The 27167-nt window shown below is 46.6% G+C and overlaps 1 protein-coding gene across 2 annotated transcripts in view; it reads left to right on the top strand.

Annotated features, from left to right (window-relative positions):
- LOC122712412 (titin) overlaps nt 1-26146 on the top strand; it is a 49528-nt gene extending 23382 nt beyond the window's left edge. The window contains exons 2-7 of one of the 2 annotated variants that reach the window (XM_043932072.1): nt 3861-3967; nt 15018-15065; nt 15444-15917; nt 16037-16321; nt 16419-25659; nt 25738-26146. In XM_043932072.1, the coding sequence (XP_043788007.1) occupies nt 3883-3967; nt 15018-15065; nt 15444-15917; nt 16037-16321; nt 16419-25659; nt 25738-25840 (10236 nt within the window). In that variant the 5' untranslated portion in view covers nt 3861-3882 and the 3' untranslated portion in view covers nt 25841-26146. Of the gene's footprint in view, nt 1-3860; nt 3968-15017; nt 15066-15443; nt 15918-16036; nt 16322-16415; nt 25660-25737 lie in introns of both variants that reach the window. The other variant, XM_043932071.1, reaches the window with a different exon arrangement.
- Nucleotides 26147-27167: the final 1021 nt, after the last annotated feature.

Raw genomic sequence — 27167 nt, 5'->3', positions numbered from 1 at the left:
GATCGAGGAGGGAGAGACGGAGAGATCGTTATCGGCCTCTTGTTTCCAACTGCGGTTTCCAACTCTCCCTCTCTCGATCCTCTAATAAATTTACTCGGTTAGCCTCTTTATCCACGCTGAACTTCATCTTCATTTTTAATAGAAGTGGAAGGGTAGAAAGGTTCTTTTTTTTTTTTTTTTTTTTTTTTTTTTAAGAGATTAGATTTGTACGCGATTGAATAATTGAATATCTTTTGGGGAGAGGAAAGAAATGTTAAAAAGCGTGGTTGCAAAATATGGACGTTCGGTCACGATTTCGACTCTTGAATCTTAAAAGGTAGTTGCAACATCACTTTTTTAAAAAATCCTCGCGCACGTTCGATGAATTTTTGATCCGTGCAACGCATCAAATTTTTGTCAAGTTGATGCGGTCGATTAAAATAGATGACCTCAATTAAAACTTGTCGGCAAGTCGAAGAAATAATCCGTATTTCAAAAATTGTCAACAATTTTTTTTTCTATTCAATTCAATTATTTCAATCGTTGCAAAAGAAATATTCCAAAAATTGTCGAATCCTTTATCTTTCCATTTCGAACTTAATCGAGAATCATCAACTCTATTCACTTTCGATTCAATTCTCTTCAAGAAATAATCTATATTTCAAAAATTGTTAACGATCAGAGTTTCTTTTCCTATCGAATTCAATTATTTCAATCGTTAAAAAAGAAATATTCCAAAGATCGTCAACGAATCCTTTACCTTCCCATTTCGAACTTAACCAAGAATTGTTAACTCAATTGTCTATTCACTTTTTCCAATTCTCTTCAATCAAAAAATCTATATTTCAAAAATTGTCAACAATTTCTTTTTTCTATTCAGTTCAATCGTTAAAGAAGAAATATTCCAAAGATCGTCAACGAATCCTTTATCTTTCCATTTCGAACTTAATCGAGAATTAGACTCTATTCACTTTCAATTCAATTCTCTTCAAGAAATAATGTATATTTCAAAAATTGTCGACAATCGGAGTTTAGTTCCTTTTCCTATCGAATTCAATTATTTCAATCGTTAAAGAAGAAATATTCCAAAGATCGTCAACGAATCCTTTATCTTTCCATTTCGAACTTAATCGAGAATTAGACTCTATTCACTTTCAATTCAATTCTCTTCAAGAAATAATTTATATTTCAAAAATTGTCGACAATCGGTGTTTAGTTCCTTTTCCTATCGAATTCAATTATTTCAATCGTTGAAAAAGAAATATTCCAAAGATCGTCGACTTAATCAAAGAATCTCTTAACTCTATTCACTTTACTCAATCCTGTTCGAGAAACAACAATAACTCGGAAGATTAGCAACGATCCACGCTTACAAATCCATGCTTACTTTTCCCATCGACGGCTATCACTTTCTCGCCCATCAAACGTCGTTATTACCTGGCGCTCGTATCCGTATCGGTATTCGTGAAATCGCGGACGCTTTCGGTTGCGGCACGGCCGTATCGAGAGCGCAAGTGAAATTAGTCGCGGTTCGACGAGTGGCAGCCACCATGAACCGGGTCCTGGAAAGTAAATCGCGGACTCGCGACGAATCAGGTTGAATCGACGACGCGAAACGAAAGGGAAACGGGACGCGAAAGAAGGACGGAAAAAAGAGGAAAAGAGAAGGAACCCGCTTCGTTCACCCGGTTGCCTCTTATCTTACCGTGGAACGTGCGGCTCGTTCGCATTTTCATTCACCTCGTGTCACCGCGCGTGGGCGTGCCGTTCCTAGCCTGTCAACGCCGTTGGCAACGTCTGTGTCAACGGATGGAGCACAATCGTCTTTGGGAACACAATCGTTCCTGGCTAACAGGATAATAGGACAATGGATTCGTTGAATTTGGGGAAGGAAACAGGCGGGGGGAGCAGGGAACTAGGCGGCCTTATTAATTACGAAATTTCGATAGGACGTGACTCGTCGCGGCCGTGGTCAAAGGATCCCCGTTCCGCGCCTTGGGATATTAATGAAAATATTTGTATGATCGTTTATCTCTCGCTCCGTCGTTTCAATGGAAAAATTTAATGAAGGAATCTGTATGGAACGCCTCTATCCTTGAATCGTGGAATATCGACACGTTTCGTTTACTTGTATTCTATTATCGTATCGAAAGTCGTGGATCATCCGGAAAAAACGTTTGAGTTTTTTTCGTGAATGGGGCGAGATTCTTTTGAGAACGCCGATGAATTATTCTCGAGACGGAGAAAAGGATTGTTAATCAAAATTTTATTCCGATTGTATTATATATCTCGTTACGCTTCGTTACTTGTGAATATCTTCTTGTTTTCGCTTCCTTCGGGACAGTAGAGATGAAAATCATCATTCGTTTCTCAGAGTAGTACAACAGCGGAGTAGCCGCTGTAGTTATTCGCCGTCGAATTCTTGGCCGGCAAGGGATCGAGGCGGTGGTCGATGCATACCCCATTCACCGAATTCCTCGGCTCAATGGGCCGTATCCTGAATACGCAATGACACGCCGCTTTTACCGGCTCGGAAGAAGGACCGGAAAGATTTTCGCTCTGCGCTCGAACGATCCCTCGCCGCTGTTCCATTGCATAGGAGGGAGAGGGAGATAAATAAAAGAGGAGGGGAAAAAAACGGTGGAAGAAATCCATCCATCCGAGGATCGCCAGGATTCATTACGATAGTTCCAAGATGTAATTTACAGCGTCGTTAACGAGCAGGCGCGAGCTTAGGTGTCACGAGTTTCCATCCTTCGCCTCTTCCCTCCTCTTTCTCTCTCTCTCTCTCTTTTTGTCTCTCTGTTCCCGCGTTCGATCAACAATGAAATGCCACAGCGAAGGGGAAGTACGGAGAACGACGAGAAAAGATGAAGTCGACGGGTGAAAAGAGAAACTACCCACGCTCTTTTATCTCGATGGTCCTTTGTATTAAGCCGCTGTCGCAACTGGTATGCCTTCACCAAACTCCACTCTTCTCTTCCTGTCGATTCTCCTTTTTCTAACCTCCCCTCCCTCCTTTCCCATCCTTTTCACCCTCTTAATCCTGCCAACAATTCCTAACACGCGTAATTCCTTCCCCTTATCATACATATCCACATATATATGTACATATTCCTCGACTCCTGTGGAATGCGCATTTGATCATTTCCAAATTTAAATTTATAAATTCACAATTAAGGAATAATTAAGATAATTCTTCCGATCTTCCGATCTTCCAAATAACATGATATAATTTCGAAATGACTTTCCGCCATCCTTGAACCCGCCCTTGAATTTCGAATTGAATTCCTGCACGTTCCTCATAGCGAACAGACAGCCGGAAATCACGCGAATCCGGACACGCATTCCCACGCGCCCGCGGCTCGTAAATTCACGCGGCTCGCACACCCACCCCCCAAGAGAAGGGATCCTCTTACGTGCGCGTCTCTGACGCGCGTGCCGTGACGCACAATGTCGTGGCGCGAGCCGTGTCGTCCGATTTTCGCGTCTCCTCACCGACGCCTAAATATACGCGCCTAATGTTACGCGCACGTTCATTGTTCATCCCCCTGATCCGCGAGAGCGTAACGCCGGTCAAAGTGCGGAGGTATGCGAGACATTGGCACGTCTCCAGCCACGTCTTCCAGCCGTCAGTGTCAGCACGCTGTGACAGTTACGCTAGAATGCCACAGTGACAGGATAAATACCGGGGATTAATGTGGAGGAGGGGAGGGGAGGAGAATGGGCACGAATGGGCATTATTATTATTACACGAGTTCGAGTAAGAAAGGGATGACTCGAGATGGAAAAGAAGGAAAGGAAGGAAAAATGGGATTTAATTTATATCCGGTCCGATTTTTGACGAACCAGTACCAGTTCTTTTCTTTTTTTGATTTCAGGAAACGGAAGAAGAGTGCCGACATGTCGGCCTTGAACGCCGGGCCCTGTCGACCCGGGATTATACTCTACCTGGCGGCCGTTCTACTGGCATCGCAGTCCGATTCTGGTAAGTTTTTCCAACGAATCCGTTAACAAAGCTACCACGTCCACAAAAGGTACCAGTTCGTTCCACCTAGAGTTTTATCCTCGTCCTCCGCGTATACATACACATGCTCGACGTGTCGAAACGTAACTCATTTGACGGCGTACAAGTGTACGTGAGACGGCATGAAAAGGAAGTCCCGACGAGGAAGAACGACGCTGCCTTCCTTCTCTTCCCCCCTCTCTTCTCCTTTCTAAAAAAAATCCTCATCCTTCGAGCGTTTGAAAAAGAAGGATGTATAAATTGCTCGCGAGAGAGGTCAATGCTTTTAAGATTAAAAGTTTGCGTTTAAAAATCTCGTGCGTTAAATGTACATACGGTTTATAAATAGCGTATCGACACCTTCGTTCTATTACCACGTATTTGATACGTGATACGTATGTTGATAAGTGCGATGGTATTAGAACGAAGGTATCGATGATAATAACAACGATTTAAAGGCAATGAAATATCGATCGATCCGTACGTATATAATCGAAAAACGAAGAAAAGAAAGTTCGAAGGAGCCTCGACGAATTAGAAAAAAGAAATTAAACGAATCGAGAGTTCCCACGATCGAACCCACCTCGCCTGGCACACGTATATATAAATATATATACGAAAGAATTAATTCCTGGCCGATGATCTGGCCCCATCGAATCCCTCCTTAATCTTCTTTCTTTCTTTCTTTTTTTTTCGAAACGTCTGCCGTGACTAAAGCCAGCCAACGGGCAACGTCTGAATGGCCAACCAAGCCAGGACGTCGAACCTATCCTTCCGTCCTTCCCTCGCGTTCCCTCGCCGAGGAATAATCTTACCTCATAATGCTCACCTCTGGCATCGTCGAGCAGACGTCGAGAGGTGGCCAGGGTGCTTTCCCATGGACCTATGGGACGCGCGCGCGCACCATATTCGTTCCTCGATCCAGGATCGTCTTCTCCATCGCGGGTGAGCCACCGTCGCTCTCTCTCTCTCTCTCTCTCTCTCTCACTCCCTCTCACTCTCTTTGTCTGTCTGTCCCTGTCTCCGTTCGAGGCATCGCATAGATCTCTTCCGTTTACGTCGAGCCGGTTTCGCGTTACGTGTAGCACACGAGACCTATTCCCGTGCTCGGACGATCGATGGAACGTGGTCGACCGACAGATCCGATCGGGGACCGATTAGTCATCTCCGCTCCCCCGTGGCAACGTATAACGTTGGAAATCGCGTTCGAAAACACCTGGGGGGAGGCCACTTTCACCTGCAACGGGGTGATCGCGTCACGCAACGAACAGCGTGGAGGTCAAGTTCGTGGGAGATCGATCGTGCGTAGGATCGACGTATAGGTTGCGTATATAGGTGGCTCTCGTTTTAGATTATCGACGATTATGATTTCGGATGATGATTCTTCTTCGCTTCGCTTGGAGGAGGAGGAGGAGGAGGAGGAGGAGGGGAGGGGGACAAGTACTAGGTGCTAGGAAGGAAACTATTCGAGGGGAAGTTTGACGATTAATAAAACCGAGTTGAGCTTAACGTTGGTTCCTTTTCCACGTCTCGGTTGAATGGGCTCGGATTAATGGATGCAATTTATTTCGCTTCATCGTCTCCCCGCGGTTGGTCGCAGTTGGAAATAAAGGCGAAAGCGCAAGCTTAAACCGCCGCCTCTAAGAATACGAATTCTTATTCCTTCGTTTCTCCCTTCTTTAACACCGACGATTTTAGTTCCGCAACTCAACCCTGACGAAAACCATCGAGACGAGAAATTAACATTTCCCGGGAATTTATTTCTCTTACTTCAATATACACCCATATCGAATTCGCTTAATAATTCGAAAGTTACATTACCTTTCCGTTTATTCATTTCGCTCTCCTTAATTTTAATATTATTCCCAAATTATCACGTATCTATCTATCGATTTTGCGATCTGAAAAGATCTTTAAATTAAAAAATATATATATATATCTCAACTAAACGACATTATCGAGTCGAAAAAATTAAATCTTCCTCTACGTGAAGATTTCCATTGCGATTCATCGAAATCCGTTCTCGTTTTCGAGAAAAAAGAAAGAAAGAAAGAAAGAAAGAAAGAAAGAAAGAAAGAAAGAAAGAAAGAAAGAAAGAAAGAAAAATCGGCTTCCTGGATCTCAGTCATCTCTCCGTTCATGATCCATCAACGCCAGGGAGGGCAGAAATCGATCCTGTTTCCCGACGCGACCGACGCTCGGCCAGCCATCGGGAATCATTCTCGGAACAGCGTGTTACCTCGAACGAAGCGACGTGCAAAAACGTTCGCATCGTCAATGAGAACTCATTAGAGATGCAACGTTTTTGCCTTGCCCCCGCCTTCCCCTCCACCCCGCCGACAATTGGCTGCTTCGACGAACACCAGGTGTGGACAAATGGTCATGAAAGAACGATCGAGAATTCCGCGCGAGGTACGCGCGCCTCTTCCTTTTCCTCCTCCTTTTTTCAAGACTGGATCACTGGGTGATCCTGTCCCTCGCGCGCGCGCGCCTATCCTTCACGTTTTTTCCCCCTCCCTTCCTTCTTTCGAAGGCAGCCTCTCCATCGATCCCTGTCTGCTTTTCTTCTTTCCATATTTCTCTTTCTCTCCTCCGTGGTGGAGAACGTTGAGGGGAAAGAAACGAAAAGAAAAAGAGAAAGGAAGGAAAGCTGCTTCCCAATTTCGTTAAACCTTTTGGATAAATCGATCCCTGTCTGCTTTTCTTCTTTCCATATTTCTCTTTCTCTCCTCCGTGGTGGAGAACGTTGCGGGGAAAGAAACGAAAAGAAAAAGAGAAAGGAAGGAAAGCTGCTTCCCAATTTCGTTAAATCTTTTGGATAAATCGATCCCTGTCTGGTTCTCTTCTTTCCATATTTCTCTTTCTCTCCTCGTGGTGGAGAACGTTGCGGGGAAAGAAACGAAAAGAAAAAGAGAAAGGAAGGAAAGCTGCTTCCCTAATTTCGTTAAACCTTTTGGATAAACCGTTTCCAATTGCAACTCGACGACAGCCGTAATTTCGGAATTATCCTCGGCATCCTCGAGAGGAAACGATCCGATCTTTGGTCGAAATCAAGTTGGAGAGATCGTTTTTCCTTTCCCGTAGAGGGAAAGAAGAAGAAGAATCGCAGTTTCCAGCGTAATTTCGTCATCGATCGAGCGAGGGGGACGACGCGTGACGAAGAAGGAAGAGAGAGAGAGGAAAAAGCGGGAGAGAAAAGCGATATCCGCGATGTCGTAACCCGGAGAACGAGATTTCGAAACGGTCGTGGAAACGATTTAAGAAGGAGGAGGAGGAGGAGGAGGAGGAGAAAAATGCGTGTCGAGTCGGTACACAGCTGCACGGATAGCGGTTCCCGTACTTGGCTGCATCCACGTGATGCTGTGAATTCTGGTCAAACCTGTAGAGGCCTCGAAGAGACGGGTCCACGGATGTCAGTGACCGCGTACCTCACCGTTGCCCACTTACGGTCCATATCGTCGCACCTGACCCTCCATCCGTTCCATATTTATGCCTCGATGCCGGCCAAAGTGTCGTTATCTTCGAGTATCGCTCGACAACAGTTGGTCGGGGACAACAGTTTCTTGGATTCTCTCTCTCTCTCTCTCTCTCTCTCTCTCCTCTCGGAGAGAGTGCCCGACGAGTGTTTCCTCCTCGATGGAAGAGAGAGAGAGAAAGAAAAAAAGAAATACCATGGAGATATCACGTTCGATTTATTCTCGTTATTTATTTTCGTCCCCTCGATTGTTTCTTCGTTAGAAGCGTTAGATCGTTGAGCAGCTGTGGATAATATTATAATAAGTTGTTGGATCTTTTTTCGAAGAGAGGAAGGAAGCGATAATGTAAATTTGAAGAACGAGTTTGAAAGATGGATTAACTGTTGAAAAATGCGTAATACTGCAAGGTAAATATATTAAAAATAATTTTTAATCGCGTCGCATAGTTAATCGCGTAAATAAGATTTTTCTTCGACATTTTACTATCGAGTTCATGTGTACTCGACATCAATATGCTTGCGCAAACATCCCATAGCAATAACTCGCCTGTTAACGATAACAAAATCGATTTTATAATCTCACATCACGGATCCTGGGCACGGATATCTTTAATTAAAACCCGAGTAATTTCAATGCTGGCGCCCTTCGCGGTGTACATTTGCCAAGTAAATAACGCGTCGCTATCAAACACGCTCGAGCAAACATATTCGAGTTTATTTGCCTTTCGAAGGGTCTCGCCACCTGTTTGACCACGCTCCCCACTCCTTGTTATCGCGGTAATTAATTGCCTCGTGGATCTTTCTACCATTTCGAATCCTCTGAAACCGTGATAAACTCGAAAAGTTCGTCTCCTATCCCTTTAAACGTGATCCTTCTTCTTTTCCTCTCTCTCTCTCTCTCTCTCTCCATCATCAAAACGAAAATTTTATCGAATCGATCGTTCAACGTGTCAATCTTTTCTCCACGATTGGACGTGGAGAGGTTGGTTGCCAACTTGTTCGAGATGAAGGGGAATTCGGACGCGTCGCTTAAAATTCGGGACGCGTAAAGGAGCGGCAAAGTAAACGTAGCGGTGAACCGTTCATTTAACGAAAGTACACGCACGTGCAAACATCTCCGCATAATTAGCCGGTTTCCCTGACGCCTTGTTTCCCTGATGTGGCATCATCGGAAAGGGGATGCTTACGCAACTCCTTTCGTCCAAGATTCGTCGTCCCTCTGAGGGAAGGAAGAAGTCGAGCGAGGAGGCATCGATTAAACGATTTCCGCGTCGATTTGCATATTTTCAATTCCTGTTTTTCTTGCCGCGCAACGTTGTTACACAGCTTGTAACAACATTGCTCGACGATTTTCTGCATCACGCCTATCTTCTGTATCAGCGTCAACGATCCGTTTATCTTTCTCTACTTTCTTATTTGCGAACCTCGCCTCCTTATCGCCCCGTCTCCGTTTACGATCATCGTCACGGGCGAGAAAACACATTTGGAGACGGAAATAGCTTCTAAATCGGGGAACAAGAACGGCTCCTTTTTAACGACGGGAGGGAACGAAAGGGATTCGTTCGAAAAGCTAAAGTTCGTTTTATCCTTCTCGGGATACTCTTTCTTCTTTTAACCGATACTTTTAGCGGAAGCGACGAGATCGGTCGATGGAAGGATATAGCATAAGGAACGTATGGATGATCGAACGATCGTGCCGATCTGACCTCTTGGTCCTTGAAACGAATTGAAATTGCAGGTTTCTCTTTCTTCTGGAAAACTCGTTGACGAAAGTCGAGCGAGAAATTCTTCTTCCTCGTTTTTCTTTTATATAAAAATCATTATTATTACCTCTTAATGAGATAAAAACTATCGTCACGATAAATCTCGTCTCTGTCAGTAAACGAAACAATTCGTGAACGACTTTCTCAACTGTTAAAAAAATTAAAGTTCGTAAAGAAAATGCATCGCACGAGAAAAGAATTCCGCTGACAAATCAATTTGCCACGTTTTTTACCGTAATCCTCTTCCACTCTTCGAAAGAACTCAACCGCGCCACCTATCGTAGCGGAAGTCGCGAGAAGTCGCGCGAGCGCCGGCCACCTGTTTCCACGTACACTTTTTTTCATCGAGATGTTGCGTAAGCGGCCAATAAACCCGATCGAAAACACGAGGTAGAATTTATAATTGTCCTCGAAAACTCGAGTTCGGGACGAGATCGAGATATTACGGCAGAAACCGGTCGGTCCACTTCTCTCCGTTACCGATACTAACGCGACATTGACACTGAAACGTCACGGAACACACCATAATCGTGCATATACGATACTTTCCAAACTCATTAGGAGGGCTTTTAATCCCCCTCGGGGAGCAAAGACGTCACCATTTGCCATTCTCGCGTTTACGTTGGTCAACGCGCTGGTCAACGTGTTGCGTAAACATCGGCCGACGAACAGGTTGATCGGGTTAATCCTCTCGCAAAGCACCGAGAATCGTAAATTATCTCATCCCGTGCTCGTTCACCCGTGGCTGCTTCGCCGCCGTTTTCCCCGCCATCTTCCCTTTTTTCCATGGATAACACCTTTTAATTGCCGATGTATGTCAACCGTATTTGTATTTCATGAATGCGAATAGCGAAAAGTAACAGGTTTAGTTTCAATTAAACCAGCAATTAAACCATCAGAGAGATCGAAAGAGATCCTTGGATCCTTTAATCATTTTACTCGAGACTAGTTTACTCGAGAAAGTTTTTCAAGAAAGGTAACCGATATTAGAAAAAAGTTTAAAAAAGAATCGTCGCTACTTCAAACAGGACGAGTTTTCGATGAATTCCTTCCAAAGATCCTTTCCAAAGGATCCTTTCGAAGAGTCGTTTCCTCTTACTTGAAATAGGAGGGGAGGATTCCTCGGACGGTGGTTGCGGTGCAGTCTAACCGCGACCTTGGAAGACACATAGTGTAGAATTTGGTGCACGCGATAGGAGGCGAGGAGCGGAAAGCCAGGTGCTCGTCGGAGCGTGTGCGGTTGATGGTAATGAACTTTCGCGGAGGCAAGGCCGCCTGGATGATTTCATAACGCGCGCGCAATCCTCTCGCTCGGCTGGTTAACCGTCCATTCCTCTCTGTCTCTCAGAGAGCGCGACTCGATCGTTCCTTCCCTTTTTCTCGGTTCGGACACCGCAACCGAGTCTTCGCGGTATGTAACAGCATCGGGAGCGCGGTTCGACCGCGAACGGCCGAACGAGAGGGAAAGAGAATCGTCCGGCTAATAAAAAGCTCGATTCAAACAGCTCGAGGAGAGAGGATCGACTTACATAATGGTTGTTGCGCGCCTCCACCTGTGCGATGAATAAGAGGATCGACCTCGATTACCATTCTCTTCGTATGAATTTTTCTTTCTTCTTCTTCTTCTTCTTCTTCTTCTTTTTTTTCTTTCTCGCCGTTCGAGGCGAGATCGCGGTTATTGTGAGCGCGAGATAAGCAACAACCGAAAGATCGTTCGTTTGTCCTTGGTTAATTACGACCAGATGGAATTCCGTGGTCGAAGAAAGCTTAACCCTTAGGATGTCGAGCAACGTGGCTCATTATACAAACAGCTTTTAATTTAAAATGTTTTTTCTTTCTCTCTTTCAAATAAAACTTTGCGATAGTTTACGCAATATTTTATTGAGATCCTTTTTTTTGTAGATGAATCGAGGAGTTGTTGTTGCTAGGTGAAGAAAGAAAAAAGAAGAAATTAAAGAGTGCAAAGGGAATTCCATTTCTTCGATTATTTCTTCCTCGATCGATTGATTTAAGAAATCGTTTCGAGATTTTAAACAAACGTTGTCGCACGTTTGGATCGAAATCGTTCGAATGATGAATAATACGATGAATCCCGTTACTTTCTCTCGAAATTCCCACTTAATTCGTCTCCGTTCGATGAAAAAACACGGGGACGCAGAACCAGTCCACCTCTTTGATCTTCCAACTACACGAAAATCGTGTTCGGGAAGAAGAAACCGGTACTCTCCTGTCGAGTCTCGCCAAACGAACAAATCATTTATCGCGACGAGGCAAAAAATTTTCCTTCCTCTCGCACCTGTTGTTCCTTCGATCTCATCGGGGTCTCATCATCGAGTCATGGCGTGGAGACGATGTAACGGGTTCCCTGGCAAAACATCGGGGAAGGGACCAAGATGTTCTTGCGAATCAAGATAAGAAAAAAACCAAGTTGCCGTGAATTTCCTTGTTTACCGGTTCCCGGTGAATAAATACTTTAACGTTTACCAGAGGCCTAACAGATTCTGTTTATTTTTCACATCCGATCCTCTATCCTCTAATTATAATTTTTAACTCTTTTGTCAGATTTTTACAATTTTTTTCTTTTTTTTTTTTTTTTTTTTTTGCCAAGATTTCTAGAATTTCCATCCGATTTGTCAATTTATTTATTCGTATTAATTCTCTAAAAAGTATTTTTTAGAGGCAACATTCATTCGTGTTTTTAAAATTTCGGTCATTTTTGGATTTCTTCGATTTCTTCAAACAATTTTAAGATAAAAGCAATCGGATCATCGGCTATCGAAAATATTCGTTTTGGAATCAATAATTCAATTTGGTATTTTTACAATTTCTATCAAGAATCACGTCTAAAATTACGTTCCTTAATATTGACTTTTTCATTACTGGCAACTTTAAAATCGAATCTTACGACTCGATGCTCGGAACTTGCTGCGTTCGTTCAACGCTATTTTCAGAATTTCAATAATATTTAATCCCGTAATACTCGATTTCTTCGTATCTTAGTCAAACAATTTTAAGATAAAAGCAATCAGATTATAACATTACAATTTCAAAATTTCATTAACACCTAAATTTCCCACAATTCTTCGCATTGTTGCTGAAAATCGAAGCGACCATGATGACAATTCGTCACTCAAAACTTCGCTTTAAACCTACTATTCACTGATGAAAAAAAATCTCGTGGAATTAACGCGGATCTGATTGGTTAATCTAAAAAGAAACGCCTATTTACACACTCGTTTATCACATACAATCCAAAACAACGATCTATATTTAAACCTCGATGCATCAGCAGTAGACAATAAAAATTTATATAACTATAATTTGTAACTTCGTATTCAAATATTTAAGATAATAATTGTACGTATAAACATTCTACAGATAGTTTCGAAAATATTTCAGCTTCCTAGATAACGATTATCCTAACAATGTTCGTAAATGAAATTAATTTCCACGATTCCGAATATCCGAATAAGTTACATCTCTTCAACAAATCAAAGCCAAGAAGTGAAGATAGATCCCCTCTTCCTTTCCAATCGATCCTTTCTTCCACCGGCACTTTTCGTGTCGAGAGAATCGCAGGGCAAGAGATAAAGAGGAGTTAAAAAAAAAGAAATAAAATAAACGCAGGAGATGGTAATCGAGGGCGAGAACGGCGACACCTCGGACGAAGCCCGCTTCGCGATAATTCAACGGCCGGGCCCGGCTCGCGCGAGACGATTCTCGTGCGTGTGCGTGTGCGTGTGCGCGTAACACGTGGGGCCCCCCCCGTTGTAACGTGGAGGCACGCGGCTGGGGACCCGGCTCGTGGGACTCGCGACAGAGACACGGACGGCCCTTCCATTCACGGACCCCGGCGCGCTTCCCAGTACAATTCAATTCGTTGGAAACGGACGGCCGGTGCACGCCCCGCACAGTCGCGGAATGCATGATTCTCGAATATGCGTTGGCTCGGCCGGCGAGCGAGGCACGTACCGTGGAAACGCGAATCCTCTCCTCTCGGGAACACCTTGCGGAAACGCACGCGCCGCGCATTTCAACCTCGCGCCTTCGGGTCGCGGGCGGACTTCCGATCGAGCAACGACTCAACCGCCCTCAACTTTGTTCCCAGCCGTGTGCCAGCTGGAGGATCGGCCGCGCACGCCTTCCTCCCGACAGAGTTTATCCCCTCGCTTCGCGGAAACTTGGACAATTTTTGTGTTTTGGAGGAGAGGGGGATTTTGTTAATTTTTCTTTCGAGGAGAAGATCGTAGATATCGTTGGATATCGAGGTCGGTAAGGAAGGACGCTTTTCGTGGAAATTTTGTTATCGGTTAATGGAAGAAAGTGGGTTGGAGGAATTTAATTCGATTTAATTTCAATCAATTATAATTTCGTGTTAGTTTCGAAATATTTGATCGATCGAAGAATTGAAAAAGTTTGAGCGATGATTGGATCCCGTTCGGGCGCGTGATCGTGACTTTTTCGAAACTCGGCCATTAAAATTTATCAGGTGGGGAGGCGACAGTCGATTTAAAACAAAGGAGATCGTCATACGAGCTATAAAAAAACGTTCGGGAACAATCTTCAGCGCCATGTAATAAATCTGCCAACCCGGTACGTTCAATGAAGGGATTATACTGGACATTCGAGTCCTTCGCCTCGCAATGCACGTATACCGCGTACAAGGGACGTTTCGCGCATTACAAAGAGTTCCTGGACGGTTTTCAAAGAAAAAAAAAGAAAGAAAGAAAGAAAGAAAGAAGAGAAGAGAAGAGAAAAGAAAAGAAGAAAGTACAGGCAGTGAGTTTCGTAAAGAGGACGACGCCGTCATTTACGAATTCGTACGCTATCCACCCATTTCGCTCACACGTTACTTCAGACATCATATCAACGGGAAATTTCTTCCCGCATTTATCATCCATTATTATTATTATTGTTATTATTATTATTATATCCAATCCAATGATTCAATTTATCAATAGCATCCACTTCTTTCTCAACGAGGAATTCTCTTTCGAAAAAAGAAGAAAAAAGACTTTATCCGCTTGAAATTCGCAATAAACTGAAAGTCTAGAAAGGAGAGAACGCGAAGCTTATTGTCCGAGTGGGGAAGAATGGCTGTAGGGTGCCGTTTCACGAACAATCGAACTCTCGAGTCTCCCCCCCTCCCCTTCTCTCCCCTCTCGATTCCGCGACACTTCAATTCCGAAGAAATTGCGAAAACGCCCCGCAAGAACGAGAGAAGAAACGAGGAACGGGAAGAAAAAAAGAAACGAGGAACGAGAGGTCGGAGGGGTTATTCGTGCACGTGCGTTTCTTTTCTTCTAACCGTCGACGTTGAAAATTAGAGGGATAAAGATAAAGCGAGGCGAAAGGCGAGGAACAAGAGAGAGAGAGAGAGAGAAACAGAGGGAGAAGAAAGAAAGAAAGAAAAGAAAGAGGGGAAAAAGAATTCCACGCGCATACAATTCGTTCGACTGGGGCGAGGGTGTTAACGAGAATTCGCCCACGTACGCTCGCGCCATATGACGCTTTGACTCACTCCGTTGTTAAGCCGTGTTCACCCTCCGGACAAACGCATCCCGCCGGTAATTACTATGATAAACTGCGCCCAGAGACACGGCTCGTCTCTTTCCTCCTCTCCTTCCCCCCTGAATTTCATGGGAAACTACGAGTTTTACTAAGATTATTTGCAGATCCCACCTCTGGAATTTTCGACATCGTTCCTTTCTTCCCATCCCTCCCTCCATTATCCCAATTTTATCGATCGTACGTTTAATAAAAATGCGCCTTTCTTTTTCTTTTTCTGTCGCAGCACCCGTTTACGACCAGGATACCACACAAGTAGCGGAATACGATGGAGGTACGTACGACTTGGCGAGTTTCATTACTTCTAATCAACGTACGCGCACGCCACCGACGTGACGTTAATTGTATCGCATTCGGACGAGACGACACGACACGTGCCGTTTTAACGATTCTTACACGGTGCCGCTTTCAATCGATCCTTTCGATGAATATTAAGAACCGCGCTTCGATGCTTCCGTGTCACATATTCCCAGACAGGCTCTTTGAAACACCGTGCGTACGTACGTACGTATATAATATATACACATATCCTCTCTACGGAATCTCTTCATCTCATTGGTAATCTCGAAGATCGAGAAAGATAATTCGAATTCTCGAAAAACTCGGAGAAACGATGATTTATCTGAGGAAAAATTTCGGATGAAATTCGCAGCCACTTCCGGATGCTACTACAACTACCAGCACTACAAGGAGGGGGACAGAATCATCACGAACGAGCCGTGTTTAAACTGCACGTGCCACAATCGAATGCTGATGTGCTACCTCAGGGTTTGCCCGTTCACGAAAGCGATCGGCCAGGATTGCACGGTTGAGAAACGGCCGGATCAATGCTGCCCGGTCATCACCTGTCCAGAGGTGCCGGTACAGTTGTTGACCTCCACCACTAGCGCGCCATCCACTTCCGGCTCCACGGCGGTCGGGTTCCACGACAATTACGGGTGCAACGTGGACGACAGGTTCTACGCGGACGGTGCCCAACTGCCCACCGATCCTCAGAATCCTTGCGAGCTCTGCTACTGCATCAGGAACAGGACAACCTGCGTCATGCAGGAGTGTACTTTGCGCGTGGCAGGGTGCAGGCCGGTCTATCAACCGGGTGTATGCTGTCCTGTCAAATACAATTGCGGTGAGTCGAGTGGGGAAGAAAGTAAGAGAGAAATAGATCTTATTATTAATAATTGGCACGCTTCGCTTTCAAATTTTCCCGATATATACTTTTAATAATAATAATGATTAATTTCTCAGAATACGACGAGGAACAAGCGACGACGGTTGAACCAACGCCCGGCCTCATCATGACCACAACGATGGCCCCCGGGGCGACCACGTCTCAATGCTACCACGAGGGAAAGGTTTACGAGGGCGGTGACTTGATATACTCGACCCAGCCTTGTCAGCACTGCTATTGTTTCCACGGTGACATCGCGTGCGCCGTCCAAGATTGCGGGACACCGATGAAGACTCACGGAAAGAACTGCACGGCCCTGCCACCGCCCGAAGGGGAGTGTTGCCCGACCACGTACGAGTGCGGTAAGAGACGCGCCTCCTTTTATCGATCCGATCCCGAGAGACTACCTTCATAGTGTATATATATATATATAAACTTTTGTTCTTTGTCGCATAGAAGATGACGGAGAGGTGGTGACGTTACCGAGAGGCGAGGAACGATACTCGACGACCGAGGGACACGTTCAGGAGACCACTGTTGCGGTAACGGAAGCAATTGAGAAACAACTCGCCGAAACGACGGAGGAGTCGTTCCCCGGCTCTGACAACGTGATACCTCAAGACCACGAGGCCGCGAGCACCGAGCTGCCCGTCGAGGGCGCGTCGTCCACGGAGGAGCCGAAGAAGGAAGAGGCGTCGACTGGAAAAGAAATTGGTATCACGGAAGAATACGCGACCGAAGGTGCGGTGGCAGCCGAGTCGACGCCACTTCCCGAGGAAGCGGGGGCGACGGAGGAAAAAGAGGGGAAGGGCGAGGAACTGGCTACTACACCCGCAGAAGAAACTACTCGAGAAGTGAAAGAAGGGGAAGAGCAACAGGTGGTTACCGAGCAGGCAATAGTACCGGAAGAAGCGCAGACCGTAGGAGGAGTGGAGAAGGGAGAACGGCCTGAGTTACCAGCAAGCGGCGAGAAGGAGGAAGAAGCGAAACCAACGGAGGAAGAAAGCCTCGTTCCTGGCGAGGGAGAGAAGGAAGAAGAGCCAAGCGTCACCTCCGAGTCCTCTGTAGCTCTGGAGGAGGAGCAGCCGGTTGAAAAGTCCACGCGGTTGCCTGAACTTCCAAGCGAGGAGAAGGAAACATCCTCGATCCCTGAGGCGACAACGGAGAAGGGTTTGAGCGAAGAACAAGTGACGGAGGCGGTGAAGGAAACGGAAGGCCCTGCGATCGTGTCCGAGCAGGAACAAAGAGGGACGACGGTGGTGCCTGGCGAAGAGAAAGGTGCAGAGGAAGCGGCCACGCCTGAAACAGAGGTGGCCACTGAAAAATCTGTCCCAGAAGCTCCAAGTACCGAACAAGTTCCTGTGCAAGAAGAGGAAGAGAAGAAAGAGGAAGAGAAGCCAATGGTGGAAGTCAGCACGGAGCAGCAGCCTACAGAGGCGGGTGTTGTTCCAACGGAACATGGCGTAGAACGAGAAGCGACCACGGAAGCTGCGGCAGAAACGGAGCAGCCAGTGGTACACGAACATAAGACAGGCGTGGCTCCTAAGAAGGAAGACGCGATCCCTCCTGAAATTCCTCCGGAACCTATTTCTCCAGAGGCCGGCGAGAAACCGTTTACGGGTGAAAAGGCTGAAGAGGAGGAGGAGGAAACGCCGGTGATCCCAGAACAGGGTCCGACAGGAATTTCGATCACGGAGCGTATACCTGAAAGCAAAGCAGAGGACAAGGAAGCGGTGACCGAAATGCAGGTTACCGAGGGCTACGTTGATATGAAGCCGCCAGAATTTCACGTACCGAGCAACCTCGTGACCGAGGCTCCTCAGGCCAAGGAACCTTCGTCCACGTATCTACCGGAAGAGCACGAAACGACGTCCGCTCCTAAGCAAGAGCAAACAGTGCCTATCGAGCAAGAAGGGACCACGATGAGGGGACAATTGTCCGAAGAAGGATCCACGACGGAGCCGCAACGAAAGGCGAGTGAAGAAGAAGTTTCCTCGGTTACCGAAAGCGATCAGGTTCCAGGCGAAGAGAAAGAAGCGACGGAAGCAGCTCCTAAAGGCACCGAGCAACCCGCGCCGAGTGTCGAGGTATCGACAACGCAGCAACCTTCACAGGAACAAGAGGCTCAACAGACGGAACAACCTGGCTTACAGGAGGAGCAGAGCACGGAAACCTCGTCTTCCGAGGTTTCGCCCACGAAGGAAACTTCCAAGGAAGAGCTGCCGACGAAGGGATTGACTATCGAGGAATCCGAAGAAGTAACTTCATCCGAGGAAGTGAACGATTCCAGTGAGGAAGTTAGCAAAGAGAAACCGATTGAGACGGAGAAGGGACCCGAGGAACATCCGTCAGAGACGCCAACTCAGCCTTCTGTATCCGAGGAGCATCCGACGGAACAACCAGCAATCGAGGAGCATCTGACGGAACAACCAGCAGTCGAGGAACAGACTGTTGGAACTGAGAAAGTAAGTACAGAAAGTGCCCCGATAGCTCCTTCGACGGAAGCTCCAAGCGGAGAAGAACGATCCACAGAAGTGGTCCCAGAAGAGAAAGTTGTTACCGAACAAGAAGAGCGAGTCACTGTTGCGCCAGAAGAAGGTGTGCCAAGCGAGAAGCCTGAAGTCGGTTCGGAAGCTGCCGAAGAACAGGTGACTGAGAAACCAATTGCTGGCAAAGAGGAAGCTCCTGTTACCGCTAAACCAGCAGAAGGCGAAGAGATAAGCACAGTACCCGTAGTTAGCGAAGAAGGTGAAGCGAGCGAGAAACCTCTCGAAGAAGTTCCGAAAGAAGCTATACCTGAAAGCACGCCAGCAACTCAGGAGGCTGAAGGAGCAACGGAAGGAAGTTTAACGATCGAAGTTCATCCAACAGTGGCGTCCATGGAAGGAAAGACAGAAACGCCAGAGTCTTCGGAACAGCCTGTTGTCACACAGACCGAAGCGCCTATAACCAAAGAAACGACTGAACAGGTAGAAGAAGAACGGAAAACGGAGGAGCCTACGAAGGAAGAAGAAGAACGGAAGACGGAGGAGCCTACGAAGGAAGAAGAAGAAGGGAAGACGGAGGAGCCTATGAAGGAAGAAGAAGAACGGAAGACGGAGGAGCCTACGAAGGAAGAAGAAGAACAAACCGAAGGACCTGCAGCTGCGTCTCCATCGACGGAAGAGACGATGACAGAAGCAGGAGCAGAGAAGGAAGGAACTCAAACTCCTGTGGAGGAGCACACTAAATCTCCTATCAGCGAGCGTAAAGAGGATGAAGAAAGCGTGAAAGGTGCTGAAGAGCCATCCGAGAAGGAAGAAGGCGTTCAGAAGCCACCTCTTGAAGAAGAGAGGACAACTGAAAAGCCTGCAGGGGAGGAAGAAATGACTGCAGTGCCAGAGGAAGCTGAAGTAACTGGAAAGCCTATCGAAGAAGAGAAGCAACCCGAGGAGCAACCTAGTGAAGAGCAGCGACCTAGTGAAGAACCAACGAAGGAGGAAGAAGAGAAATCTGTTGAGGGAAAACCGACTGAAGAGCCAGTAGAAGGTGAAAAAGTAACCGAAGAACCGACTATTGAAGAGGAGAAACACGCGGAAGAAGAAAAGCCGACCGAAAGTCCGGTCGAGGAAGGAAAGACGACAGAAGAGAAGCCAACTGAACCTGTGGAAGAAGAAAAGGTGAGCGAAAAACCTGTTGAAGAAGAAGAAAAGCCAATAGAAGAGGAGAAAGGAACAGAAAGTCCCATGGAAGAAGAAAAACGTGTCGAGGAGGAAGGAAAATTGGGAGAAGAAGAGAAGCCGACTCAGGAACCTGTTGAAGAAGAAGAAAAACCTATTGAGGAGGAGAAACCAACGGAAAAACCTGTTGAGGAAGAAAAACCAACCGAAAAATCTCTCGAAGGAGAACAACCTACGGAAGAACATAAACCAATTGAAGAACCTATAGGAGAAGAACAACCTACTGAAGAGCAAAAACCAATTGAAGTATCGACTGAATTGCCTGTTGAAGAACAAAAACCAACGGAAAGTCCTATTGAAGAGGAAAAATCAACGGCGCCTGAAGAAGAGAAACCTAGCGAGGAAGAAAAATCAACTAAAGCGCCTGTACAAGAAGAGGAATCGAGTGAACAGCCTAAAAAAGAAGAAGAAGAAGAAGTGCAACAAACTGAAGGACCTATCGAAGAAGAAAAACCTACTGAAGAAGCGAAGCCAACTGAACAACCAATAGAAGAGGAAAAACAAGAGCCAACTGAAAAGATTGCCGAGGAAGAGAAACCATCTATCGAACCTGTCGAACCTGTTGAACAGGAAAAGACAACTGTGGAACCTGTTGCGGAAGAAAAACCAAGCGAAGTCGCACCCTCTCAAGAAACTGTACCAGTTGAAACTTCAACTGAAGGTCCTACGATAGAAGAGAAACCCTCTGAAAGTGCCGAACCACTATCTACCGAAGTTCCTATTGTAGAAGAAACTGTTAGCCCGTCTGCTCCTAAAGAGATAGCTGAAGCATCGACAGAGCTTCCAAAAGAGATTCCAGAGGGTTCCACGATCGCTCCGAAAGAAGAAATTCCTTCGCCCACGGAAGAAACGCAAACAGAAATTGCTGGCACACCGCAGGAAAAATTAACGGAAGCTCCCATCGATCATGGCGAACCTTCTACAGAACCTACTAAACAAATTCCAGAACAGCCCATCGAAGAAGGAAGCACTCAACAACCAGAATCACCTATTGAAGCGACAACAGCGGCTGTTCCAAGCGAAGAAACAATCAAAGAAGAAGGCAAAATATCCACCGAAGAAAATATCGTGACTGAAGTATCACCGACCGAATCTGCGTCACCTTCCGAGGAAACCAGTCCAGCGGAAGAAGAACAAAAGGTATCTGTTCCTGAACAAGTTCAAACCGAAGCTCCATCGAGAGAAGAGGGAACAACGCAAATTTCTCGAGAAAAAGAAACCGAGGCTCCAATGTTGGAAGAAAAGATTATAGAAGAAGAAGCAACGTCTGCACCTAAGGAAGGAGAAACTCCAGAAACTACCCCGTACACGGAAACATCGTCAAAAGTCGGGACTGAAGGAGTCGTCGAGCAATCCACGTTGGCTGGAGGAATACCCGAAGAAGAGGTATCGACGCAGCCTCCTTATCATATACCACCAACAATTCCAGGAGAGGGCAATTGTCTCGTCGAAGGTCAATCTTACAGCAACAACTCTGCGATTCCTCCGTCGAATCCTTGTCAACTCGCTTGCCGTTGCGTCAGCAGTATTATTCAGTGCGACCTGGTTCAATGTCCACCGCCCCCGAGCCACTTGTCGAATTGTATGCCGCTTCACATCGGTAAAGATTCTTGCTGCCCGATGTACGCTTGCGACTCGACGCCAACCGCTGGCTTGGAGTCCGATAATCACATGATCGAGCATGAAACGCCTAAATACGAAGAGGAGGAGAAACAGAAGACCGTACCACCTCTAGAGGCGGAACTTCCTAAGGAAGGAACAACGGAGGGCGTCGAAGTGAAAGAGCATTCGACCACCGTAGCGCCGAAAATAATACCCGGCGAGGAAACAGGCGAACAGATGACTGCTGCGCCTGGTTTGGCAGAAGAAGCGCAAACGACACCGAAATCTGTCGAACCTGACCACACTCAAGCGACTTCCACTGTCGTGGAAGGTGCCAAAGAGGCCGAAGAGCATACTCTTAGCCCAGTAGTGCCTCCGGTGCAGGTAGAGTCTTCTAGTCAAATACCTTCGGAGGAAACTTCATCAGAAATACCGAGCAGTTCGGTAAAGAGCGTGGAAGAACAGGAAGAGCAAGCAACGGAGGTGCCATCCCCTGAACAGCCAATCGAGAAACATGTTCCCGAAGAGCAACAACCCTCGAGTCCGGCAGCAGGCGAGGAACAGACGACGCAACCGATTCAAGAAGAAGAAACTTCCGTTGGAATTGAAAAGGAAGCTGCTACCACGGCGAAATCAACGGGTGAACAACCACCGGAAGAAGAGGAAAAACCTGCAGAGGGTGAAGAACAAGTGACCGTCTCTCCCGCGATCTCGGAAGAAGGTACGAGCCAAAGGTCCGAAATTCCAAGTTCTACCCTCGTACCAGAAGGCCAGCCACAGGAAAGTGGCGAAACTCAGAGACCGTTGGAAGAAGGAACAACTTTGAGTGCGGAATCGGTAACACAACCCGAAGAAGAAAGGAAAGAACAACCTGAACAGCCTACTCCAGAGGATGAATCGCAGACTGTCCAACCCAGTGAATCAGAAAAACCATCTCCTCCAACCGTGGAACCATCCACTCCAGAGCAAGAAGTTACTCCTGTGGAACAGGAAACCGTTAAGCCCATCGAAAGTGAAACACCTGGAACGACAAAAATGGAAATCTCTACAGAAGTTCCGGCGTCAGAGGAAATAACTGAACCTGGCGTGACTAAGGAAGAACCAAGTAAAACTGAAGCACCTCAGGAGGAAGGAGAGGTCACGACACCAAGCGAGGCAGAAGCTCCAAAGAAATCAGAGATTCCTTCAACGGAGGAACAGGCTGTTGGAACTGAACCCGTTGGAACTGAACAACCTTTAACACCTACTACTTTAGCAGGCGAACAAACCAAAGAAACAGTTGCACCTGAAGGCACGCTCAAGGTGACTACGGAAGCAGTGACTGCAGAGGAGCAGCATACGGAGATACCTGAACAGCAAACCGAGGAACAAGTGGCAAGCTCGACCGAATCTGTCGAGACGAGCAGCGAGGAAGAACCATCGATACCTATCGAAACGAAGGAAACGACTGAAGAACAGGGTGTCACCGAAGAGCAGCGACCAACCGTCGTCGAAAGCAAGCCCGAAGAGGAAGCTTTACCTTCGTCCGAACCAACTCCACCAGCAGAGGAACAAACTCCTGCTCCGTCTGGCGAAGAGGAAGCTACATCATCCTCCGTTTCTCAGGAAACGATTACGGAAGCTGCGCATGAAGCCACCACGGTGAAAGCTGCCCCTGTGGAAGCGACTTTGCCTCAAGAACAAACTGAACAACCTGCTGCTGCTATCGAGAAAGAAACGGTGGCACCTGTTACCGAAGAAACAGTTACGGAGAGAGTTAAGGAAGAAAGCGTTGAACCAGAGGAACACGTAACGACCGAAAAAGCAGTCTCTGTCGAAGGCGAAGAAACGCCTGAAACTACAGCGCCGGTTGAAGTTGCGGAACAAGTGACGGAGAAGGAGGAACAAGCGACAGAATCTGCGGTGCCAGCTGAGAAGGAAGCAACAATCGCTCCTGAACAGACACAGAAACCCGAGGAGGGAACTGAGAAATCGATTGTGGAAGGTGAGGAAGTTAAGAGCGAAGAGCAATCTAGCGAGACACCTTCTCCGATGGATTATACTCCAAGCCCAATTTCACCAGAAGAGTCGAAAGAGAAGGAAGAGAAGAAACCTGAAGTAGTAACGGAAGGAATACCGGAAGAGAAAGCGACAACTGTGCCAAGTGAAGTAACTCTGCCTTCAGAGGAGCAACAAGCTTCCGTGACTGAAAGGAAACCGGAAGAGGGTATTCCAGAAGTGACTGAAGCGCCATCGATGGAAGAAGGGACAGCGAGACCGATGGAAGAAGAAAAGGGAGAAGAACAAACGACTCCAGCAGCGGAGATCGAAAAAGCGACTGTTTCCAAGACACCTCTCGAGGCTGGTCCAACCGAAGTGCCAGAGAAGATAGTTCCCGAAGAAGTATCGTCCGAAATGCCGGAACAAGCGCTTTCCACCGAACAGCCTGTGCAACTTACGGAAGCTCCTGAGAAGATAGCGCCTTCCACGGAAGCTCCAGAACAAGAACTTCCTTCCGAGGTTCCACCAGAGAAAGCTGCAACACCAGAGGCGCCGGAATATTCGACCGAACTACCTGAAAAAGCAATTCCTGTCGAAGAAGTTTCTGAGAAGGAAGTTCCAACCGAAGCGCAAGAAGAAGCAATTACTACCGAGACATCGGAGAAGGAAGTTCCTGAAATATCGACAAAAACTCAACCTACTGAAGCGGCAGGAGACCAAGTTACAGAAGTGCCGGAGCACATTATTCCGGAAGAAGAAAAACCTGGCGAGGTAACGGAGAAGATTGTTCCTGAGGAAGAGAAGCCAGTTGTGACCACAGAAAAAGTTCTTCACGAGGAAGAAGAAAAGCCTGTCGAAGTGACGGAAAGAGTTGTTCCCGAAGAAGAAAAGCCAGTTCAGACAACGGAAAAGATTGTTCCTGAGGAGGAAAAGCCTGCTGAAGTGACCGAGAAGCTTGTTCCCGAAGAGGAGAAGCCAGCCGAGACGACGGAAAAGGAGCTTCCTCCTGAAGAAGAAAAGCCTGCGGAAACGACGGAAAAGACTCTATCAGAAGAAGAAAAACCTGTCGAAGTGACGGAAGAGCAAAAACCAACAGTCGAAGGGGAACAACAAACAGCTAGGCCCGAAGAAGAAGAAGAAGTTTCTCAAACTACGGAAGATCTTTCTCTCAAGGAACAATTACCCGAACAAGCCGCGACCGAAGCTCCTCAAGAAGCGACCAAGCTTCCAACCAGTGAGGAAGAAGAGTTGGCGCGACCAACTACAGCAGCGGTTGAAGTTGAAGCGACGTCTCCTCAAGAAGAGCAGCCGAACCCCATAACCGAATCGACGGAAACTACAATCGCGCCCGAGGTGCACGAATATACGACTAAGGAAGCGGAACCTTCGGAGGAGGCACAACTTGGCGTAACGAAAGCGCAACCTGGCATGCCGGAAGCTCAACCTTCCATCGAACCTACAGTCGAAACTTCTACTACGGAACACGAAGAAGAGATGGCAGAACCAGAAAAGGCTCCCGAAGAACATCCCGCGGTCCAAGCATCTACGGAACAGCCTCAAGAAAAGAGCACCGTGGAACCAGCAACGGTTCCGGAGGAGCCCAAAGAGGAAGAAGCTTCCCCAAAACCTGAAGAAGATCAACAATCGACCGAGGCGTCCGTCGAAGAGCCCACGACGAAGGCTCATCCGCTTCCAACAGAGCCGTCTCTCGCCGAATCGAGCGAAGAGGAACAGGAGGGAGAAGTAGAAGAACCTGGATTGCCAGAAACTTCCGGCTCGACGACCGAGAAAGAAGAATCGGCCGAAGGCTCATCGGATCATCACCTTCCGTCGATGAACCAAACGTTCGAAGCCACTGAACGACCCGTCCAACCCACCCTTCACCAGCCAACGAGTACATTAGCCCCTCAGATACCCGAGTACTCCGACCAGGTATCTGGAGAGGAGAATCCGCACTTCCCGACGCACGGTGGAAGTTATCTGTCGAATGAAGACTACGACGAGGATGACCAGGCGATTTACGGACCAGGCACTTGCCGATACGGCGGCAAAGTCTACGTCTCGGCTCAACAGATACCAAGGGACGATCCTTGCGACTTCTGCTTCTGCTTCAGAAGCGACATCATCTGTCTGCAGCAGAGCTGCCCACCACCGATCCCAGGTTGCCACGAGGAGCCGATCAGCGGTTTCTGCTGTCCGAGATACGAGTGCCCGGTGTCGATGGCCACGTCGCTCAACATCACCACGACAACGACCACGACCACGACCACGTTACCACCTCATTTCCATGCCCATGCATACAAAGGAGCAGCGAAACGAAGCGGATGTCAGATTCGCGGCCAAGCGTATCGCGTTGGAGAAGTCATTAGGTCCGCGTCCGGACCTTGCCTTCAGTGCACGTAAGTTACTTAAATCATTTTTTTCTTCTTTAAAGTCTTTCTCGCATCGTTTACCGTTCGAATAATTTAAAATTTCAGTTGCGGTGGTGACGGGAACATGAAATGTGATCCACGAGTGTGCAGCCCGGAACCGATGTTGAGGCAAATGATAGCGGCGGCCACGGCGAGAAGGAGGAGATGAGCCGTCCAACGAGATCCCGGGGATCCTTTGGACGAACATACAAGGGAAAAAGGAAGTCTAGAGAGCTGGATCAGTGTTGTATAAAAGTGAATTAAAAATATTCTAAACTATCTAAATATCGCGGGAACACAGACTGTAATGTGCTTCTGCGATCACGAACTGAGTGGCCAAAACCGTAAACGTTTATATTATAATATAATATTATGTTATATAAAGAAGAAAAGAAAAGAGAGGGGGAGAATGAGAATAGGAATAGAGAACGAGAGAGAGAGAGAAAGAGAGAGAGAGATGAGTACGTGTAACGGAAGGACTAAGAAAAAAAAAAAAAAAAAGAAAAGAAAAGAAACGAAGAATTTAACTCTGCGTAAAAACAAGGCTCGTTTTTTTTGGTGCCAAACGTAAAACTATATCCCTTCGCTGGGATACGATCGGAAAGAAGAAATAAATCGGTGGAACGAGAAGGGATATAGTGAAAGAAAGAAAGAAATATTTCGTTATATAGTTGCACGTTTCACGCCATTAATTTTTCTCTTTTTTTTTTTTTTTCACCAATAAAAAAAATAACAATTATGGAGGAAAAGAAGCGATAAAGAAAAAAAGATAATGTTGCTAAACGTACGAGACTTATGACTGTGCCTTCGTCAGTGCCGAACAGCGGCACTAAACTTTCGTTCCGTGACAGTCAAGCTGGCGCTGAATATAGCCGCGATCATCGTCGTTGAAGCTTGGAAAAAAAAAAAAATGGGAATATCGTCATTTAGGAATTAAACGTGGTGATGGGAAACAAACGTATAAAAGAGCGTTCCGATCGAGCGCGACCAAAAAAATATATAAATAAAAAAAATGCGAAGAAAATAATAGGAATCTGTGTTATCGACAAACGATCACGGAACGATTTCTCTTTTACAGTGGACATTGTAACAGCAATCGGTCATGATCGTGCGAGGGATACGATCAGAAAGATCTTTATCAACGAGCTGGGAGAAGCTCGTCGTACTGGTCTCCCATGTGCGATCAATAATTGCGTGAGAATTATTAATTAAGAGATGAGAATGGTCACGTATATTATGTAATAATACATTGCTCTTGTAATACCACTGTAAAAAAACTTGAACAACGATGATCGACGGCGATCTTGCCCCACGATCGCGATAGATCTTGATCGTTACACGGCTGACACGCGTCGTGCGCTTACAATCAGTCCACATTTACTCGCGTCTGCTGACGTTCCACGCGTGCTGGGATACGATCGGAAAGATTATAATACACAACAACGTCGCAGATCCATGACGAATTTTTTCAATTATCAATTATCGTTCTTCCAAAC

The sequence above is a fragment of the Apis laboriosa genome, unplaced genomic scaffold (genome assembly GCF_014066325.1).
Source record: "Apis laboriosa isolate Shangri-la unplaced genomic scaffold, ASM1406632v1 scaffold1_cov151, whole genome shotgun sequence".
Lineage (NCBI taxonomy): Eukaryota > Metazoa > Arthropoda > Insecta > Hymenoptera > Apidae > Apis > Apis laboriosa.
The sequence above is the reverse complement of the archived record's forward strand: the minus strand, read 5'-3'. Positions and strand labels throughout refer to the sequence as shown.